The 23,065-nt window shown below is 42.6% G+C and overlaps 2 protein-coding genes across 3 annotated transcripts in view; one reads left to right on the top strand and one right to left on the bottom strand.

Annotated features, from left to right (window-relative positions):
- Window positions 1-7,591, top strand: part of shop (sulfite oxidase) — a 32,835-nt gene extending 25,244 nt beyond the window's left edge. The window contains exons 6-8 of the mRNA XM_075696962.1: window positions 2,298-2,472; window positions 3,421-3,698; window positions 6,891-7,591. Coding sequence (XP_075553077.1) covers window positions 2,298-2,472; window positions 3,421-3,698; window positions 6,891-7,055 — 618 coding nt within the window. The 3' untranslated portion in view covers window positions 7,056-7,591. The remainder of the gene's footprint in view (window positions 1-2,297; window positions 2,473-3,420; window positions 3,699-6,890) is intronic.
- LOC142585883 (transmembrane protein 135-like) overlaps window positions 6,659-23,065 on the bottom strand; it is a 33,894-nt gene continuing 17,487 nt past the window's right edge. For both annotated transcript variants that reach the window (XM_075696963.1, XM_075696964.1), the window contains exons 7-13: window positions 22,470-22,511; window positions 19,454-19,553; window positions 18,078-18,230; window positions 12,692-12,832; window positions 9,699-9,797; window positions 7,671-7,738; window positions 6,659-7,230 (exon numbers count right to left, since the gene is read on the bottom strand). In XM_075696963.1, coding sequence (XP_075553078.1) covers window positions 7,095-7,230; window positions 7,671-7,738; window positions 9,699-9,797; window positions 12,692-12,832; window positions 18,078-18,230; window positions 19,454-19,553; window positions 22,470-22,511 — 739 coding nt within the window. In that variant the 3' untranslated portion in view covers window positions 6,659-7,094. The remainder of the gene's footprint in view (window positions 7,231-7,670; window positions 7,739-9,698; window positions 9,798-12,691; window positions 12,833-18,077; window positions 18,231-19,453; window positions 19,554-22,469; window positions 22,512-23,065) is intronic.

The following is a 23,065-nucleotide window of genomic DNA, read 5'->3' as shown; positions in this document are numbered from 1 at the left end:
TTTCGCAAAGCACCCAGAACTGGCGAGAGCGCCAGTGTTCTGCAAGACAGCACACTGGCACCTAAGTTTTGAATAAAGAATAGTATGCATGAATAGTTTGTTGGTAGGCTGAATTAAGAACATACATAGTGAATAATTTACATTGGAAAAAACAGCAAACCTTGTGATAGCGCGAGGGTCTGCTTGAGTTCAGTCCAGCTGTGTTTGCATGGCTCCAAAAACACTCTCGAGACATACATTGTGTTCGCTCTGCCCTAGGCGCCTCTGGATTTCTAGAGACACACATCGAGGTGTGTGGGAATTAGTGAGCGCATGTGACGTTGAGTCCGTGTCACTCTACAAGGCTGTTTCCCACCAAAAGTTCCCAGCACTCCACTGTGCAGCAAGATGCCCCTTCCCACGAAGGTGCATACCCTCAAAGAACGAGCACGAGCGGCAATTTGCCAAGGCTGACCGCCTTTGCTATGCCAAGAAAAATGTGAAGAACGCAGAAACTCGAGTTCCTTGGCTTGAGCAAAAGCGGGCTGCCGAACATGAATGTTGAGCTGCGGTTTGGTATGTGTTGCAGCATTTGCAACTGCCTTTGCTTTGCCTCGGCTGTTGCATGTGTCATCCTAAAGAGTTTCGCGCCCCTGCTGCAGCCCGAGTTTCGCCAAGAGAACAGCTTCATCTAAAAGATAGTGCTACAGTATTTACATTACCTGAACAGTCACCGTACACAAGCTTTGCTTCACTTTTGTTATATTGAGAGATTAATTAAGTTAACTAATCGGAAATACAACAGTATTTGTAAGTGAAATGGCCCGGTGTTGCCAAAATACAGTTAAATCTCGATATAACAAACTTCAATATAATGAAGTTCTCGGTATAATTATTTAATTTTTTATAATTTATTGTCCCTAGAACATCATGTATTTAGACATTCAAAATAACAAAGTGTGTTTATACACAATTTCAATATAACGAAATTTCAGTGCCACTGCCAAGAAATACCGAGGCAACAAATGGCAACTGCCGCGGATGCAAATGGTGAAATGGTTGAATTACAAGCGGCTGCTTGCAAACACACCTCTCAAATCGAGCAACACGTGACCAAGAGTGACAATCAAAGCAGAGCAGCATCATGTTCAGTCTAAAGTCCAAGTACGATAAGATACTATCGTGCCCCCATCACTGTATGCGTTTGGTAAGTGACAGCAAGCGCAGGGTAAGCCTAGGAGGATGGTGGCTTGATGACTGCCGGCCTATTGCGCGAACAGCGAGAAAGGCGAGCTTGCTCGCGATAATGCGATCAGGATCGCAGGAGGGGAGAAGATGGGGAAGGAAGTGGGGGCCAGGTTGGTGCACATCTCCTTTTCTGGCATGGCCGTGGCTTTAAATGGCTGTCAGCCCAGCTGACCGCATAGGCGGCTTGTGCCCCGTTTTAGAGGTAATCTGCCACGTGTGCAAAGAGTGGGTGTGTCAAGATGGCAAGGCATCATGTGCACTGTCTTCCTGCACGTTTAGTACAGGAGGTTGCGCAATCTCGAGTTTTAGAGACACGTTGAAGCGAGAGGCAGACAAACCATCTGCTCTCTACTGTCAGCGCTTTTCATGATAGCATCGTCCCACTGCAGCCGACCCTACCAGCCACAGGGATGGAGTGAACGTGAAAGCGTGGTTGGCTTCACTTCATTCATACCACTGATGTGAAGATATCGTTGACACGGCATGAAACCACATCTTTCATTACCCACTCTCAAATTGAACAATACAAATTTTTTTTGGTCATTCAAATTTGCCTTTTCTAATTGCCCGATAATGCAGAAAATCTTGCAGCCCCTTTCATGTAAGAAAAATCCATCGGTGACTGTACTCATTTGCATAAAAGGCCGAATTTCAATGTAACCAAATTTGTATATAATAAAGCAAATTTTATATTTTACAGACTTCTTTATATCAAGGTTTAACTGTATATATCGAGGATAAAACATAATAATCTTAGTGGTTATGTATAGAAATATTTCTGCACAAAATGAAGACATCTTCACACTTTCTGAAAGCCTTTAGAGGGAAATATGCATTGGATGTTTGCAGTGCCATTGATTAGCGACTTTGTTGGCTTGCTAAGAGCATTAGGTGTTAATAGCCATGTGGTTGTTGTTATAGTGCCGCTCCTTCAACTGTTCCATGCCGTCTCTTGTTATGAACATGCAGAAAAAGGAATGACCTCGAAGATCCAATCAAGCCTCAAGTGTTCTCATAGTGATGGTCAGCTTAATGTGTTGTACTCTGTTTTCCTCTTTTCGTATCCCTAGGGGGATGTACTGCTGGCATATGAGATGAATGGCAAAGAGTTGCCTCGTGACCATGGCTTTCCCCTGCGAGCTATTGCGCCGGGAATTGTGGGTGCTCGCAATGTGAAGTGGCTCTCACGCATCCAGTTGAGCCCTAAGGAGAGTGAATCGCACTGGCAACAGAACGACTACAAAGGTTGGTGTGTGCAAACTTACTAGAGATAAGTGGCACATGGAAGGGATAAATTTAGAAAGCCTCACCTGATGCTTCAACTTCAGTTAAATTGAAAGGCCCCAAGGTTTAATGGAACAAGAACAGTAGTTCGCATGTCTCATAACAGCCATACATTTCCTTGAGAGCCCAGTAGGCTGTCGTGAGAGTTGGTTGTATATACTCGATGCAAGAAAATGGTGGCAGAGCATGTTTTCAGTCAAATTCTGCTTTGATCCTTGGGCAGCCACTTGGTCAGCCACATGGCATTTTGGGACTTGACCATGTACCATGAAAAATTTTGTAATTTTGCCACATTTAAGGAAATGACCTGATGCAAAAGTGCTGCCATTTGTGCTGGAGCACAGAAAATGTATTGGGAGTGCTAGAAATGCTTCAGATGCCATAAGCATACATTTCAACAGCACAGGTATATGTTGTCATAGCTGAGGCCAGGTTTTGCTCAAAGATGCTCCAGATGAGCAGATGTTGAAGTATCCTTGCAAATGCAATCCAGCTTGCCAACTGACTTGATTGTACGCTGTTGACCTGGATGGTTGGAGTTTGTGGGGTCTTAATGGTGCAGGTGACTGACACCCACAGGTTTGAGCTTCCACTCCTGCAAGAACTGAACATCTCCTACGTATAGTGTGCATAAAGTGTACGTTCATTTAGTCTCGAAGTCCTCACCTGCAGCAAGCTATCTTTTCATCCACTTTCATTTTTATTTTCCTTATTATAGCTACATATTAATCCAACACAACAGTTAACTTCCCCTATGCCATTTCTTGCTTCATCGTCTGTCATATTGTGTGATTGTGACTTACAAAAAATCGAGCCCCTTGGTTTCCTCTATTCTTCTCGCTATGTGTTTTAGAGAAGCTTTTTAGCCTACTTTTGCATAAACATAGTGGGAACTCATTTTGTGCACAGGCTTCTGCCCATCAACTGACTGGGACACGGTGGACTTCAAGAGTGCACCTGCAATTCAGGAGCTGCCTATCACGTCAGTGGTGTGCAGGCCACTTGAGGGTGAAGTGTTGGCCCCCAAGGATGGCAAAATACATGTGAAGGGCTACGCTTGGAGCGGGGGAGGCCGCAAGGTGGTGCGTGTGGATGTGAGTGCAGATGGTGGCCAGAACTGGATACCTGCCCAATTGGAGAGCGAGGACACTTCTCTGTTTAGGGCATGGGCCTGGACACTCTGGAAGGTAACCCATGAGCAGCACAAATCTCCCAAGGGGTGCTCACAGTGATCACACATGACATGACTGACACGTTCCACTGTAATCGCAGCTGAATTGCCAAGATTGGGCAAGGATTTTTTTTTCAACAGGTGCAAACGCTTTTGATGGCAGACATCAGTTCATTCAGCCTGGCAACCCTTCATATTCTGCCCCAAATGTCAACAACAGTAATGATGGGCACGGGACATGAGTAGCGATCGCTAAACATTGGCACTTTTGTTATTGCCACTGTTAATGGGCAACCTGGAAAGCATAGTTGCACAAGCTGCTGGCAACATGCATGCTTTATTCAAGCATGTATGCTTGCCAAGTATATTATGGTAGGTTTGCTGAAGACTGTTGTGTAAATGATGGCTACCAGCCAGCCAATGGACATGGCAATAACTATTTATTCCTACAGGTTCTTTTCTGATTGATACAGTACCTACTACAGGAGGTGTCACAGAGTGAGCACTTAGTGTTTTTGTGCACCATAAGGATGATTTCTTCCCACAGTGTGTGCAGATTTATCACCAAAGTTTAAGTAACTTGGACAGCACATTAGAAACACTTATTTGCAGTGTTGAGTTCGGTTTTATTTCTTACTTGCTACTTATTATTAGTAGTTGTTTTCATTCCTTTGTGGTATGTAATTAATCAATCCTTCCATATGCATCTTCCCCATTGTCATGGTCTCATAGCAGTGACCTTTCTCTTGATGTTCATTTACGCATTGCCCACTCTTTAGTTCATCTTTATTTCTTCCGCTCGTCGGTGGTGTCAAGTGTTTTTTGTTTACCCATTAGACCACTTCACATTTTTCTATACTTGAGAACATTTTTCTATACTTACTGTATAGAAAATATTGCGTATTCAATTTAACAAATAAAATAAAGGCAGCTTTTTACAGTACAGTCAACGACTGATTTTCCAGACATTCCCGGTAATTCGGACGCCTTTGCAGCACCGCCATAGTACACAAGAGGGTCAATGTATAAGACCGTCTGAAATTTCGGACGCAAAAACCCTTCGCTGTACGATTTTCTGGGCTTTTTGCCATGACTGCAGGTTCGAAACAGCATTGATCAAAGCCACTCCTGCTGCCATTTTGATTATCTCGCTGCTTGAACAGGCGTTCTCGCACGTAGATCTGCTGGCAGCCGTAGCCACCACCTCAGCAACGCTAGGCCTAGCTACTCCGACGTTCGCTAATAAGCTACTTGCTGTTCGGTGCCGTTTTTCATTAAAACAATTCACTGCTGTTAGCAATGGTGCTGACTCCGCCTTTGTAACCCTTGCCAGTGGTTTCGAAGTTTGAAAAGCACGACACATTGCATAATGCCGGTTCCCAAAAGTCAGCTTCACCTGTCACTGCGTTGCGCAGTGAAGCATACCAAGAGCGGACAGAGGCAATTGTCACGAAACACAGTCATCATCATCATCAGCCTGGTTACGCCCACTGCAGGGCAAAGGCCTCTCCCATACTTCTCCAACAACTCCGGTCATGTACTAGTTGTGGCCATGTTGTCCCTGCAAAGTTCTTAATCTCATCCGCCCACCTAACTTTCTGCCGCCACCTGCAACGCTTCCCTTCCCTTGGAATCCATGCTGTAACCCTTAATAACCATCGGTTATCTCCCCTTCTCATTGCATGTCCTGCCCATGCCCATTTCTTTTTCTTGATTTCAACTAAGATGTCATTAACTTGCGTTTGTTCCCTCACCCAATCTGCTCTTTTCTTATCCCTTAACGTTACAACCATCATTCTTCTTTCTATAGCTTGTTGCATCGTCCTCAGTTTAAGTAGAATCCTCAATTTAAGTAGAATACGGGACACAGTATGTATTCCTTATACATGCATGCACCTGCAGTCTCCTGTGACTGTACGAGCACCGATGCGCCTAATAAGTGTACTGGCAGGCCTTCAGAGCTATTTTGGATGTGCATCTGGCGCTTTGAGCCCTTGGGGGCACTAAAAGACATGCATTCGCTTTTTTCAGACCGTCTACTTCTTCCGACTGCCTGATTTTTCAGGACATTCTCGGGGCTCCTAGGGAGTCCGAAAAATTATACGTTGACTGTAATCAGACTAGATATGAAGATTTCAGTAATTATGCATTCTTAATTTTTTTTTCTTTATGTCTTACATTGAGTTGAAAATAGCAAATCAGCAGTGGCAGCTGAACTCAAATGACTGCATACTGTGTGCATTGCTGCACCATTTAGCTTCATCACTAGCTGTTCTTATATTTCTGCTGGATTTGCCTAAACTGCATCATTTGCATGTTACATGCAGACATTCAGGGTTCAATTTTGTCGATAGCGGTGATTTGTGATAGCTTTTTTTCATTTTGTGTACAATACAAGGAGAAATTGGTACTCACCTGAAGTTAAAATGCTTCCAACTCTCTAATTTTCTTTGAGTTCAGCAATCAGTACAAGCTAGTAAGTTTAGATATGTTCTGTAGTCCTGCGTGGGTATTGAAGCTCCACCAAATGCAATGCAAGTGGCTGTGCAGATTCCTGGACCACTTAACTTTTTACTGCACACAAGGTACTTGATTAAGTGAGTCAATTAAACTGGACATGGGAGTAAAGAAACTACAAGCCAGTTTGATAGGACTAATATGACACATTGTGCTGCGACAGTACAACTTCTTGCAGACAAGTTTGCCATGGCTACGTGTATTTGTGGTCATGGGTTATGACACAGTGACGCCAGAAACAAACCTAACTACATGGTTTCAACTGCAAACAATTGCAGTAGAATGAAAAAAGTCTCCGTTGTTTAGAATTTGTGAAATGTGCCACTCAGACCTTGCTGTAAAGTTTCAGCAGTCATCTGATATGTTGCACTTGTCTATCAAAGTGTTTTCAAAGCGCACTAAATTTCTCTATATTATATTACCAGCATAACTACTAAGGACAAATTTAGTTGCACTCTGTATAATCTTCTGCTTTATTTGTTTCCTGTTACTCTGTTACAGCTATTTGCAGCATAGTCACTGGTCTTTGCAAACTGCGAATTAAGATACAAGGCCTCTTTTTATTAGCCTTGCTATGCAGGCCAACACCTTGACTAGGCTGAATGTTACTCGTTGTTTTACGTAGAAATCTGTGTGGCTGGCCATTGCATACAAATACTTGACGGCTAAATGAAATGTTTCTGCTTTACAGCTCGATCTTCCAGTGCCCAAGGGCGCAGACAAGCTGGAGATTGTGTGCAAAGCCGTCGACTCTTCATACAATTCGCAACCTGAAGGTGTTGCCGGTGTCTGGAACCTGCGAGGTGTCCTGAACAACGCCTGGTACCGTGTCCACGTCAGAGTGAAACAGCCATAAAAGCAAAGGCGGGTGCAAATCTATTGCAGTGGCCTCGGGTCAGCTCCAAACAAGCACACGCTCCACAAAATGCCGAGAGACATATCGCTGATCAAGCTGTGGAAAGTATTCTGGGTACACAGAGGAGCAGTGGAAGCCAAGCACTTCCAGCGGATGGCGATTGACCCGACGCAACCTGCATTAACAAATTGCAGCTTAGAGCTTTGCCCAAGCTATTTGCCCTCATGTACAGAAATCATGAAAAAAATTGTGCTGCACATGCCACTGCACAGTTTGCCCTCTATGCCAGACTTGAAGTACAATTTATTGTTGATAATATTGCCGTATAAAAATGTCAATTTAGCATCTATTTCATATTAAGGAATGCCACATTGTGTATGCCGTACAGTCCTTACACTGAATGATGCTTTACAGTACGCTCATGCAATGTTGTTAACTTGTATTTGTGACTAGTCGTTATTGCTTATAAGAGCCCAAAATATATATTTCTCCTTTGAACTGAAGGCAATAAATAAAGCCCTACTACTTGTCATTACTTCAAAGCTTTCATTGTGTATTTGATGTAAAGTTGCCAATTTTTGCAAGTTGGGTAACAGACAAGCAAAGCTGACTCACCGATCACCTGTCATGTCGTTGAGAAATTTTGCATACGATGGACGCATATTGTGAGGCTCCACCACGGCCTGAAAGAAAGGAGAAAACTTGCACAATGTTAAGGTCCAGGTCATTTGCATCAACCACCATAAGAAGCATTGCAAATAATGCAGTCAAGAAATGGTGGCATGGATTTTCAAAAAAATTTGCAATCCTTAACAGCCAAACTTTCAAAGGCGCCAAGTACAGCTATAAATGTACATCTCTCTGGTAGTTCACTGTATAGACTCGTGTAAGGGTCTCACTATTTTCCCACAATTTTGGTGACGTGCGGCCCTTACACAGGACTGAACCTTTTTGTCAAAATGGTGCTGGCACAGCCTATGTACCATTGCATCAGAGGTCAATACGCAGATCTTGCCATCTAGTAGTGGCATTCAGAAGTACGCAGTGAGTGAAAATTTGCCTATGCACGCGCACATCGTTGGGGTACAGAACGCGATTGCTTCTCCATTGAAATTTTTTTTTCAAAATTTTGGGCTGGCGCGCTGGGGATGCTGCCCTTACATTACATGGGTGTGGCCTTCACAGGAGTCTATATGGTATTTCTTTGGGGATCTTCGTGAAGCTCATCATCCTGTCTGAGCTGCATGAACAATGCTGCAAACAATCCAAATCCACTACATTTCATAGTATACTCTCTTACAGTACAAGGAGCTTCGGATGAGAACAGTAGGTTTCTTTTTGGTTTTTCCCAAGAATGTTTTACTAAGAGATTATGTTAATTCTGTTATTGTAGGTGCTGCAACAGAGCATTTTGAAGTCACAATACATGCTGGTCAAAGCTACGGCAGATGCTGCAAAATTTCAGATTTTGTCAAATTTGAGTAAATACTCTGGTGGGAAATATTCATCGCACTGCCCAACAAGTGCACAAACAAATTTTTGAATTACTGAATAAAAAAAGAAGGGTGGGGCTACACATTTGCAGACTTCTTATGGCTCACAAAGCAAGGAAAATATTCTTAAACAGTTCTTCACCTTCCCTGATACTGCAAATGCAGAGGTCTGTACAAAGTGGCACAGCACAGCTCTGGCAAATGTACTGTGTCCACTTCTCTGCTGACTTATGCTGTCGTGCTGGCATATATTCACAACAAAGCGGACTGTCACAAAATTCCAAATAAATTATGCTGTTTTGTTGCTAATAAAATTGTTTGAAAATGTTTACACACATTCAGAAGCTGCAATGCACACAAAATGATCCAAGTAGACAGCATTGCCGAGATTGCTTGAAACAGTGTAGATTCATTTTTGCGACAACATAGGCCACGAGCAGATTGCTTCCTTCCTCACCATCCCTTCTCGAAGTTCTTGTAAGTTGGCAACACATTCTTGTGGGAGAATAATGCTTTCTATGGGCCTTGCTGCAGGTGGGAAGCATGCTTTCTACTGTCTGTGAAAGTGTTACGGGCTTTAGGGGACATGTTGTAAATGCAATTCATGTCAGTTAGTACTCAAAGCACAGCCTTTTGCTCCAAACTTTGTGCCTAGCACCCGTTTCGTGAAATATGTTGTCGAAGTGTACTCTGAAATGAATTGCTGTTTCAGTTAACAGTTTTCCACACTTCATTTTTCCACAGTGCAGAAACATATTACTGGAACAATGATGCATTTTCCTGCAGATTTAGAGCGCCTATTTTAGGAGTTACCAGCTCTACTAGTAATCTTAAAAACCACACTGTATATTTCCAGCCGATTTAATAATATAATCTGTACTGTGATGTACAGTTGTGTTCAATATGGCCTTCAACACAATAGCCATGGTCAAATGGGCTCAAAGACTGCACGGCAGTGCTGACATACAAAAAAATTGATACAATAAATGGCAGTAATTGGAACAGTGTGTAGTTTTCCAATTTTGTAAAGTTGGCACCACCGTGCAGTCTTGGGACTCCTTCGACTGAGGGCACCATGTTGCAGCTCACATTGGATGCCATTGTACATGTGATGTAGACAATGGTTTGCAACCCCAAGGCTTTAACTTACACAGAACATCATGACGCCACATCCAAGGGCAAACAGTAGTTCAGAGCCCCATGTTAATGTGGGTGCATAGCCTTTTCTTGCTGCTTGGCAGTACAGCACCTAGAAAAAGCAGGCATGGGAATTGATGTCACATAATGGCTGTGATTTTACTGAAATGTTGCTTGGTAGTGCTTCCAGCAAGTGTTACAATGAATGTCATCCATTTATACAACTTGAACAGCCAGATTATGACATACGTTTCTTCATGGTATGTCTGACCAGCAAAGGCACATAGGAGAATATTCTGACCACTACACTGAACAGCTACATCGCTAAGAACCACCAGTAGGAGCGTCGAAAAGCTTTACAGCTCATTGCATACATGGGGTCTTCACTCTGGGAGCTTTGTGCCTTGAGGTAGGGCACCGATGTTTATCGGCCACCTAGTTGACTGTGCCTAAGATCATGTGCAACATATGCCCGCAGGTTAAAGCATGTTTTACATCCAGTGCCAGGCTGTGAGTGGTGCTGGCCAATCTTTCCAGTGCTGGTAGGTCCTTTCTTTCTTCCAGTAGGAATGTTTGCATCCAGTGCACGGTACGCATGATATCCTGGATTATTGAGCGAGTGCTAAATGTGGACTTCATTGCTTTCACATGTACGCAATCATCATAGAGTTTCTCACTATAACACCTAGAGGGAAATCTGGCGCCACCATCTATGGGAGTTTCTTAAGGGGGCACCGTGCCGGCATGGGAATGACGGTATATGTATCTGGGAGCTCGCGTTGGCTGGTGTTGTAAGAGGCTTCATCTAAAACGTGGATATGGCTACACAAATAACGCATTCTCAAAGTAAAATCTTCATAAAATGTTTCCATTCACGCATATTACGCCTTTACTCACCTACAATGCATGACCAAGAGAAGAAAAGCAAGAACAGACAACAAACTGTTTCAGAGCGAGCGCAAACCTTGTCGTCTGTCCTCCAACTTTAGCGGTCCGCTTATACTTTTTACGTAACATATAGTCGTACACGCAATAACAAGTTCTCATATTTAAACAAAACATGTTTTTGTGTAATAATAAAGCTAAAACAGCTTTTTACATGATGTTTTAGTAGAAACTGAATCGTGGCAGACGGAACGGTGCTTGCCAAGCGCGTCTTCAAGGTGTCCTGTCTCTCCGAGAACGATGCCGATCCGAAGTCACAATATACCGGCATTCCCATGCATACCACAGCGCAGCAGCACCAGATTTCCCTCTAGGTAATGTAGTGAGAAACTCTATGGCAATCATCATCGTCACCTTACAGCTTTCGTCACCTTGTTTGGTCACACGCGCATTTTCAAAATAATGCTTTCCTCTGGAGGAAGTTACTGTTTTTCCTAAACAAATCCTGCGAGTCAGCACTTGCCGAGTCTTTCTTCTCTGTTGTGGTTTGGTGCTGTTTAACATCTACCAGCCCACCCAGACTGAACAAGTGACTGCTCCATGAGCATAGTATATAATTTTCAAACAATTTGCTCATTGGTTGTGGCACCACTCACAAAATTTTGTGCAGATGATGGCAGTCTGCTTTGCAATGCATGCAAACGAGTCTGTTGAGCAAGTACTGCACATCTTGGCAGAATTACAACAGCTGTCTCTCAAAGGGAGTCCCACTAAACATTAGCATGCCAGCTCAAAGCAAGCAGCTTGGCCAGTGCATTAGAAAGGATGCATTACATGCTGAGGTTTACAAAGGTTGCACTAAATAGCGCAGTGATGAGGTTCTGTCCGAACAATTTCTAAGAAGCTGAGCTATGCCCCTTAGCACTGTATCAGGCAGGCAGTAAAATTGTAACACTGCGTGAGTATGAAACGATTTTCAGGTTCAGCAGGATATTGCAGGTACAGAACTAGTCTAAAAGTACCATGTTGATGACAGGGAAGATATTCTCACTTTATGATTAAAAGGTTCCTCACCAGGCCACGTGGCAAATTTTAGCTATACAGTAGAAGTTGTTACATACCCTCTAGGGAGGTTTCTACCGGAAGAATTTTTCAAATTGGTTCAGTAATAGCCGAGATAGAAATATTTCAGTGCCACAAACCTATCATTTCCGGAGGCGAGAGTCGCCACTAACACAGATACTCTCTCCACTTGCCCCGTTTAGCCTCCACAAGCAAAATTCCTTCCCTACATTCTCTTATACCGAAGCTGGAGGCTAACGATGCATATGTCACTAGCCCCGCCTTTTCTCATTTTTTTTCCCTTGCATTTTTGCTGCATGGCACTCGTCCACCTTGTGAGGGGCCCTTTAAAGGTACCGTTCATGGTTTGGTTGTAGTTTTAGCCAAACAAGCATGGTTTCACAGTTTAGTCTAAGCAAACATTCAGTTTTCAACTTAACTGAAATGGCACAGTGAATAAAATTTTGTTTGCTGTTGTGAGGCTTTTCTACACTAGCTGCCATGGGCCAGCAAGCGGACATCTGTTGCAGCTGAAATATTGTTGAATTCATTTTGGCAAGTTTTGACCATGCAATTCACCAAAGGTATCGGTTATTTTCAACCTTTCTGTAACTTTGCAACTGCTTGTATAATTTAAAACAATAAACACGTAGCTTCGGAGGCAGACTAGATTTTAAGAAAACAAATTCATGCAAATTATAGGAAAGTGTAGATGGCACTGCATCTACAACAATGAAAGGTCTTGTGTACAGCCTTGAAGCAAAATTGAAATTTGGTGAGTTGGTACAGCTGCCTGATGTGACTTGAGCAGAAGCTGCCCTTTCTTGTGTTGAAAAGTTAGTGTTGTCTAGCCCTGAAAGAAAAAATAAAGCGGTTGTCCCCTCCTTTGAAGCAGTGCATTCTGAGCAAACTGAACACTGCATAGCCTCCTCAGTTTGTCAAGTAATGGCAAGTATGATAATAGTGAGAAGGTCGTCTAGTTTCTTCTAGCTGCGATACGCCCTGTATGAGACAGCTAGAGTGGCCAGGCTTGGCCGCACTCGTCCTTTGCACTCTGACCTCGATCAGCTTCCAGGTGAGGTAGAGTGCGAGGGTCGTATTGGGGCTGGCAGCCATGCTGAGCCCAGCCACAAGACCGCTGGCAAACGCCTGCCAGGGGGACTCGTAGCCACAGTAGTGGCGCAGGAGGCAGCGGCAGCTCTGAAACAGATATCACGGAACAGACACACACATGATGGAAATTATCAGATATGTCTGTAAGCACGAAAGCGAAAGATGAGATGCAGGAATATTGTGCACATAAACGTAGCCTCGCTTGTGCGGTCCACTCCCCCTTCTTGATTGCCTCTCTTTTGCAAGCACATTTTGTCATTTGTAGAAACGCCCAGTTTAGTAACTGTGAAGACAGAAGACTAAAGAAAGCTTAGTAATGTGGAACAAGTGAAGAAAGCAACCTTGACACACCCTGAAAAAATGCTAATGCTAATTTTAGATTTAGTTTTAGCTATTTTGTAGGCCACACCTTATAGGTTACTAACGCAGCATTCGGCACAGATTCTGAGCTCTAATTTATTCACAATACACAGATGATGTGGAGATTGTTGGTGGTGATGATGCTGGAAATGATGGATGATGAAGTGCTGTGAGACATGTCACATACACACAGGTGGTCGGTTGATATAGTCATGATTTTGTTGACCTGGCTGACGTGCAATGCTATCTTGTTTCATTCCATTTTTATAAAAGGCATGTTTATTCCGTATTTGTATCTGTTACTTTAAAAATATAAGCAAGTCATGGCATCAGTCCTCTCTACTAGAATGCTGTACACCAGCTTTGTGTTAAATTTGGCCGGGGCTCCTTCCTGTACAGTCAGTCCATTGTGGCGCACTTATATGGCACCTCAACTCTGCAGTGAGAAGTGAATTTAAAAGCATGTGACAAGGATTCAAAACTATGGAAGCAACTGCACAAAGTTTACAATAGTCTTTAATGTTAATAGTCTTTAAGCTTAGCCGGCGCATATTTTGCGAAGGCCAGAAGGTTGGCTGTCAGAAAAGGCATGCCCAACGTTTCACAAACGCCGTTAATGAAATTCCCCTGCCCTGCGGAAAAACCTACATTGGACAGGCGTGAATCGCATGAGTTGCATGTATGACCGACTTAGGAGACATGCAAAAGATATAGAAAATAATGATGGTGAACAGCTAGTAGAACACTACAGGGCTTGCACTAATTGCATTCCACGGTTCTGAGATGTGAGGATTTTGGGTAGAGGCAGGCAGCAAACAGCACGTGAAACCTTGGAAGTTTTTTACATTAGAATAGCTGTCCGAATTTTGTCCGTGACACATCTGTTTTCCTGTACGAGGCTGAGCAGAAATTTTTTTCATGCTTACTCAATAACGTCTTTTTTACTTGAATCCACTTGGGGGGGGGGGGGTGTGCCTTGTACGCATGCACATGCACTCGGGGGTCTGGGAGGGCTATATATGTAGGATGCTTTTACATTCACTAAACAGATGAAGTAAGCGCCCGTGTTGTCTCCTTTCTTGTGTGTGTGGCTTTGGCGCAAAACTCGCTTATTATGTGATTAGCAAACTAGCACTATGCACCATAGTTGTATGTTAAAGCTCCTGTGAGTCAAGCAATGCTAAAATTACTGTGAGCTTTGCTGGGCAATAAAGTTAGCTGCTAAGATGCATGTTCCATGTGGAGAAGCAGTCACTCCATAAAGCTGCTAAAAAGGAATTCCTTGGTTATCACTCAAAGAAGAAGAAAAGCTCACTTTGACTCTACTGTTGTCTCAGCATAGCAGACTTTCTGGTTACTTTTGCTCCGTGTTTCATTAGCTTTTGACACTATGCAGGAGTGGAAAATGCTCGCACCCTTTTTCCTGGTTGAGAATGCTGGATCAGCTTCTCTGGAAGCAAGATAGTTGAGGGGCTCGTGGATGGTGCACCAGCAGGTCTGATGATGGGTTGTTCTTAGTGGTGCAAGGGGCCAGGATGATGATTATTATGAATGAATTCCCTTATGAAATTGGGTGTTGGCATGTGTCAAAACACTCCAGAATACTATTTAAGTTCACATGCAGCGTTGATGTCATTAAATATTTTTTTAGATTATCCATTCCTTGTTGTCTGTAATAAGTACTTGATTACATCATCCTGCAGCTAAGCACAGACTTTTCTTCAACATCACTCTGGTCCTTCCCTAACTATGCCCACTAATATTCCAAACGTCTCTTGCTTCTGTTTACTGCACGAATATATTTGGCCCTTCATTACTATCTTAAAATCCTTTGGCTTCATGGAGAGTGACCACATTTTTAAGCACATTTAAATCTATATTTTGATGTTCTGACAAGATATGTGTGCTATTCATTTTCGCGGAATTTTCGCACGCTATGCACAGGCCATCTTCTTTAACCCTTTACTGCACCTTGTTGCATTTCCACAACATTTGTCTAAAAAGCGAGCCGCCTTGTGCTGCCATCTGTGCTCATCCTTCGCATCTTCTACGAAAAGAAACGTGGCGGAGGCTGCGCATGCCCACGAGCAGTGATACGGATAAGTTTTGCCAACTGTAAATGTATCTCTCCATAAGACAAAGCCCCAAAAACATTCTTACGCTTAGCTCCACATCCTCCTGACTCATGAAAACATTGCCATCTCAGAATAGTTTGTTCCTGACGACGGAACGCTGCTATGTTGCGCAAATGGAACAACGTGTACTGTACATGGTTTATTTTCTTCAGAAAAGTGAAATGGCTCCCAAATGCTTTTATGGCCGAGCAATTCCTCCTGATAATGAACACAGCGACCTTTCCAGGAGTGATGACAACCCCAAGCGTAAATCTGTTTCGATTCAATATGTGTGCAAAATGTTTTCTGGTCTGTCTTTCTTCCAGAAGGATGCGGTGCATCCGCACGCTGCTATGTCACGTCGTCATGGGCACAGCCTTATGTCTGTGCTTCTATGTTCTAAATTTTGGCATTAATGTGAAAGCGCTGAATTGTTTCCTGGCTGCACGGGAATCTGCATGATGTAGTGCACGAAGTGTGGGAATCACCCGTGGTACACAAGCAAGTACAATTGCTTCTTTTTGTTCTACACTAAATCATAGGTGCACCAATGATTGCGACGTGCAAATAAACATCTGAGTATGAATCGCACTAAGTCTATCTTTCACCTTCAACTTCTTTATATGCATGTTGTTGCAAATATGCAACATACCCTTCTTCTGCAAATTTAAACCACAGGAATTCGCTGAAGTTAGTTTCCACGGGAGTACAGGTACTGTTATCCTTCCCTAGAACTCCATGAAAAATATTTTGAGGAAACAAAAAATTGTGGAGTAAAGGGTTGAACTTCCTTTTATAAATTTACATCCTTAGACAGCCTGCCTTAGCCTTAGAAAGAAGTGCAGTGCCTCTCCAGTTATCGTAAAATATTTTCCAATTAACTTCTTTCTTCCCTATATTGTAGCTTTTAATTAATGTCTTATTTTCCATCTTCCCTAACACTGGTGCCTGTAACTTTAAGCTTTATGCTTGCTTTTTCTTGCCTCATTGTCAGTGCTGTGGCCTGCATAGCGGCCATCATCACAGTTCTTTGCCACCAGATCTGTCCACAGGGAGCCATAGGGCTTAAATAAATGAGACTGTTTGTGCAGGTAATATTAATGCTTTCTAAAAAAAATTAAAAGCTAGTTCATTAACACCAGAGGGTCAGACTGAGCTGGACACTAGGCTTTTCTTGGGTAAAAGATTGACATGCAGTATGGCACGCATCACATAGTGTAGCACACAGCTGTGCCACGAGCCAAGCTGAACAATAGAATAAAGTCAACCCATGCATCATTCAATATTCTGTGAGTGCACCACTTTGTGTCCAAGGCATGCAGCACGGCCCTACGACAGGAGCAGGGTAAGGTTGGCAGGTCTTGCCAGTTGCAGGTAGTGAGAAATTAAGCAGAGGGGTCAATATCATTAAAAGCTACAGGAACCCTTTTATAAATATCTGTTTGCATTTCTTCTGTTTTCCCAAGTGTATGGCTCTCTTTGACATATGCAACAGTTGGTTGCATTATAATTTCATAATGCACCTTTGTTTCTCATACCTCAAGAAAAGTCTGTCTAACATTGTAGAGATGGTCTTATTATATTCAAGCAAGCATGGTGCTTTATTCCATTCTAACCATGTAATATTTCTGAGGGTCCATTTTCTGTTTCTTTCATTTTTGAACAGTTCCTTTTACACAGTGGTGTCAAGCATACAACAGATGTCTTTTGGCTCGTATAAGAAGTCCTCATTAAGGTGAAGTTGTTTAATAACTGTATTCCAAGAATAGCATGCTACTGTATTCCACATCATCTGCTCATACAAGTGCACAGTGAAAAAAAGTTTTGAAAGGAACAAAAAGTAAGTAAACAGACTTGGAATGTAACACAATACCATATGGGTGCAGGAATTAGTAATGCTTGAAATCAACTCAAACACAAATACAACTGTGCCAGAGTCTAATCAAATCAAATACGGAATACTTTTGAATGGTTTTCAAATAATGAATAGGCCTTTTCACTGTTACATACTTGCCAATTCTTCCAAGTTATCCGTAAGGTTTACGAATTCAGGCTCATTCTACAATTTTATCAATCACGGCTTTCTTCTATATTGTCAAACAGGATGTATATTGCTACCACCATGGGGCAGAGATAGATAATATTTTGTTTTGCTGGTGCCTTGTAGCTTCACTTTCCACTTTGTTCATTTCATTATGCTCGCTGTTGTTCATATTTACAAGTTTGTGTGCAAGTGCAAGTGCACGTTGTTTTCCTTTTCCTTACCACACATTAAACCTGCACTTCCTTGCCAAGCCTCTTGCTCAGCTAATGCCTCTAGTTATCAGTATTCTTTCTGTCACTAGCGTGTGCATATTTTTAGACATACTGGTTGAGATGCATAGTTTTCTATTGATGAATTCCTAGAGTACACAAGTTTTTTGTACAATGGGTAACCATCGTACTTCGTGCAAATAACATGGCGGTGAACGTTCAAAGGCTAGCAGTCTGGCATAATGCACCTCCAACTTCCTGCGCAGATTAGCTCATAAGACCCAAAATGCAAAATAATGTATCTCTTTTTCCACTTATGTACGTCAGCTATGGCCATTGGGATGAAAGTTATTGCACTTTTGTTTCAGTTTTATGTTTGATAGCACATGGTTGACTATGTGAAATGTATGAAAACTATTAGAAAAGTATTAGAAATTGCAAATAGTGATTATTCGATTTTCGGACTGAATTGAATAGGACAATATTAAATTCATTATTAGAAAGTTTTGAATATTTGCACACCCCTACAACATTGCAAATTCATTTACTACAGTGAAGGGACAATGTGTGAAGCATCGAAAAGCAAGCGGGTTGGAGAGACCCACCCGGAACAGCCCAACTGCACTGGCGAGAAATGCCCCCTGTGCGAGGGGTGCCCACCGGCCAAGTATCCGCCAAGGTCTGCGACGCAGATGAGGTGATGCTAGCGACAGCAGGGCTTGCAACCCATAGCCTATCAGAAATGGTGCAGGCATGCCCTGCACAGGAGAAAGAAGCAAAATGTGCAAGTGCAGAAACATGACAAGGCCTGTTGAACAGTGTCTGGAACTTGCACAACTTTTGATTTCCAATATTAGACTGCAGATGCAGATTCAAGCATTTGCTAGTTTTTGTGCCATGTCTTTAAGTTGTATGATTCACTCTAATGACACGTGCAACACAAAAAAGCAGGCCTCAAGGCTTGATTAAATGGCCTGGTAAATACAAGGGCCATGAAAGTCTGGTGCGAGTGTGGGGAGGAAGGAAGAGGCAGCGTGTTGCTGTACAGCAATCGGAAATCAACAATTATGACAAACTTGCTTTTGAATTATCGTTCATATGCAGGCACCCACCATCTGGTGTTCCGCAGCCAAAATGCCCGGATCTTCTTACGTGCACCACTTGGCTAGAGCACAGGTATTACCCAAGAATAAGAGGCAAGAGTCAGATGACGGAGATCAAATGACATGATGCGGTGGCCATGACGGCACTGCGAACACGGGCCTATACATGGGGCTCAAGTTGGTAGGCCATGCCACCACCGCAGCGTAGGAGGCTAGATTGACAGATACACTCAAAGTGCCTGAAGTTGTCAAAGATGCTTCGCATTAAAATGTATTGGAGCTTATCTTGACAACAAACTATAAGCATCATTTTGCATGCATTTCCTTTCTTTGACATTCTGCATTCGCAACTTTCCCGTCAACAGTGCTCTGTTGTGCTGATACATGGGCGCTATTCATGACCTGAAAGCACCGGGCAGATAACATTATACATGCAAGATAGATGAAGATTACTGCCTGACGACAAGACAAGTCCCAAAGAGTGCAAACTTCTCCTGAAGTGTGCCTTGTATCATCTCTCATACCAGATTGTACGAGAAATAGTATGCACCTGTGGTATCTTACCTTGTACCATCTCCGTCTTCCCTCAGTGATTTTGCTATACCCATCCTCACCTTGCAGTGTAGCAGTGAAGACAATTGATGATAAGGATGCCATCAAGAAAGCAAGCAATCCTGAAAATGTCAATCTGCCTAAATGTGAGGGCACAGAATGGCTACTGGGTGAAGGATGAGGGAAGGCTGATAAGTTCTCAGTAGTTAAGAGGAGGGTGGGCTGGTCGGTAAATTTAACAAAGTGAGGATGATGATAAGATGAGAGGGTTTTATGTTTGAGAATGACAGCGGGACATGCAGGTGGCTCTGCTCCCCAGCACTAACCTCAGCAGCATGCCGCCAACAGCTTCCCAAGTGCCAACATGGCTGTCCCGTGTCAGTCGCGGCTATGGGGGCCGCAAATTCCTCTGCACCCATGAGGAGTCTGCATTGTGAACAATGTACCTTGTGCACAAAATCTTCAAGCGAAACATATTTTGTCAAGTAAGCTTTTAAGGAGCACTATCACTTATTCGTGTTTTTCTTTTTTTTTCAATGGGACATCCAATGATAGGCAGATGCCTGCCTGACTGCATCTTAACTTATGCTCTCTTGATATAGGTGAAATTCTGCATGCATGAACAAACAGGTGTAAAAATGATAGAGGAAAGATAAAGCTGATATGCTGAAAACAAGAAAAGATCGCTTTGAAGCCTAGCATCAATGAATAATTATAGTAGTAGCCACAAGTTTATTTTTATTCAATGGAGCTTGATGCTCGGATAGGTTGGTTTACTATGTTAAAGGAAAGATGCAATGCGATCTAGCAAGGATAAAAAGGGAGAGATGCACACTGTTATTTTTTGTGGGAAATGCAGGAAAGTCTAAGAGCATTGTCTACTTCCTTACTAATGAAATTCAGTGTTGGATTGCATGCATTCACACCATGTAGAGCCTACATCACTAAATCATGCATCTCCTTAATCATATATAAGCCTTTGCTAAAACCCAGCCACTTACTCCCGCTGCTCTTTCATCAAGTGATGCTCACACGGTAGCTTACCGTGTTGTTTCAGAAGATGGGCAAAGTCTTTTTCATCTTACCACACAACAGCCTGTTCAGACTGGTTATCCCTATTTTTAAGCGCACTTGCTTGCAAAAACTGTCTTCAAGCTTGCCACGAAAATATGCACACCAAACTGCAGAGATGTGAGGCTGCAAGGTACTGGTGCCAGTGGTACTGAATCTGGCATGTTACTTCCTCTTGGCGCATGGTAATATGGCTACGTGGCTCTTTAAATTGTGATAGAGGAAATTCAGTCCCAGATAAGCGCAATGAATCCCATAGTTATTTTTTTTAATGGAAATGAACCTGCTGCCCACCCAGCTTTCAACATAATTCTGCCGAAAAGTTGACCGTGCATCAGCTGTCACAGTTAAAACCAAGCAGATTGAAAAGTGGGTAGATTAGCACACTTCTTGGCCCAAATTTCTCACACATTGCAACATAAAAGCACAAATGGATGATGAACAGAGGCAGACACAAGCATCGCTTTTGCAGCTTCAGACAGTAGAGCAGCGTTTAACTGAAGAAAATTCTGAGATGAAGCTTGAAAATGTTCTGAAATTTCAGTACAATCAGTTCTATAACTTCTATTATCTCACTTGAACTGAACCTTCCCATTCGGCATTGGAAAATGCATGAAACAGATAGCAGAGCAATGCATTACTGAAGACTCTCACTGAAGGCTGTTTGAGCAATGTGTCATGAGTGAAAGTGCAGTGCGTCATTGATCAGCTTTACACAATGCAGTTTCTAGCAATACAGGCTGTTGTAACACTACCCCAACCTTCCGATAGCTCAGATCTTGTCCAGGCTGGCTTTCGCCCTGCTGAAATCTCGCTTGAAAGGATACCATTCTGGGACTTTTGAAAACATGCAAGCTGCACACTACATTAAAGGAAAAAAAAATCTTAGGAGAGGAGCATGACATCCTTCTATGATGTGATTTTCTCTGTTCCTTCACTTGCACAATGTGCATTGCACATTTAACCCTAGGAATTTCCAGACACATCTTCCATAACTTCCAGAGCTTCCAGACATATCTCAATGTTGTGTTGATTAATGGCAAGTTTCGTGGCCGCTGGTTGCTGGAGTTGGCGCCGCTTTCTCCAGCCCTTGACACTCGCTTTCTGCTTGCCTCATTTAAGGCCGCTAGTTCTCTCCCTTGGCATATGGAAACATTGTCGCTATTGCAACAGCAATAGTTGCTCCAGAGTGCTCACATGATTAACCATGCATTACAATTTCCAAGGGACACAGCAGATGAGTAGATGACGAACCCAGCACAGCTGTGCGGGCTGGCTAGAAACAATCGTTTGCCATCATGTGAATGGTGATGTGTTTGGGTGCTTTTTCCATTAATCGTCCTTTTTATTTTTTGTATGACTAGGCTTTTAAGGTTGTTGTGTGACACTCCCTCTTAAACCCCCCTCCCCCCCTCCTCCACGGCTGCTTTGATGAGTACTTTGAAAGAGATCCCTGTTCAAAGCTTCCAAGCAGGCTATAACACATGACAAAATTTTTGGTAACTGCGTATTGATGCTCAAGAATGCTATGCTATTTCGAAGAATAATTTCTGTATGTGAGCACATCTTCAATTAACCCTTTAACTGCTGATGAACTCGTGAACTTTCTGCTATTTTTGCACATATGTATTTGTGCAGTTTCTTGTAATTTTTAGGAATAATATACAATTACTTTTGCTATCTTTTTCAATAAGACCAGTAAAAATGCGATAGGCATTTCTAGTATTATATTTTTTAGAAAGAATTGGCGCAAGATATGCAGGCCTAAAAAAGTTAAAAAAGGGGTTAAGCAAATTTTCAAGAATAAGCTTTATTATTTCATGAGCATACCATGTAAGATTCCACCTCCTTGTGGTAAATTTCATACTTGGAATGCAAGGATATCGTAGAACCTTACTGTAAGGGCCTGTGCTTTTGCATTTGACATCCCACTGCAACACAGATGGATCCACACTTGTATCCAGCAGGAAAGCTGTTTTGTTTAAGCATTGTGACTAGGCAATGAAATTATTGCCAAAGACCTCTTTAAAAGAGAGTGCCACCAAATTTGTCTCACTGCTCTTCTATTGCACCATGTGACAAGGTGTACAGACGTATTGCAGACTGATAAGTACAATACAGTCTGTCAACATATATGGTCGCTGCTGGTTCATCAAAAGAGACTGCCTAATAAAGAGCACCTATTGGTGCTGTATTGTCACTGTGGCATGCACAGCAAAGATGTAGTATAGAACATGGATGTAGTTGTATTTGTATGTGCTTCATACAAACCTTAAAGCTCTGCAAACAGGGTCCTTCAGCTTGTTGTTGTTCCTGCATGAGATAAAGATGTGTAGCTGTGATAGCTACAATAGAAAGATGCAACATAACGAGAAAGCTTCATTGCAACAAATGACAGTACATCCAATATGAATGCTAGGAGTTGTGCTATACAAAACTTATCAGAGCAAAAGAAAAAGAACAGCAAGGCTTTTTGCAATAACCAAACGGCAGCAGTGTGTTCAATCAATACCTTTATAAAATATCAATAGATTAATCCATGACCCTTTACAATGCATTTACTACTACTTGTCGCTGGGCTAGTTGGTTCATATGTATTTCGGTGCAAAAGATGCAAAATAAAGTAAGAAAATGAATGGACAGTAAAGAATGTCAGGAATAGGTCTGGCCCTGTCCGATCATCTTCTTTCTTGTCTTTACGTCTTCTCCACTGCAAGCACAATGCACTGCTCTCCCATTCTTGCAGCAGAACGGAAGGTACTCCTGTATGCCCTCACGTACAATGGCTTGTTGTGGTGCCCAGTATAGACTTCTGGAAGTGCTTGCCCCTTTTCTTTCCTATACTTCATATTTGTCTGTTGCCTTTT

Source organism: Dermacentor variabilis, chromosome 6, assembly GCF_050947875.1.
Source record: "Dermacentor variabilis isolate Ectoservices chromosome 6, ASM5094787v1, whole genome shotgun sequence".
In the NCBI taxonomy this organism is placed as follows: Eukaryota; Metazoa; Arthropoda; class Arachnida; order Ixodida; family Ixodidae; genus Dermacentor; species Dermacentor variabilis.
The sequence above is the reverse complement of the archived record's forward strand: the minus strand, read 5'-3'. Positions and strand labels throughout refer to the sequence as shown.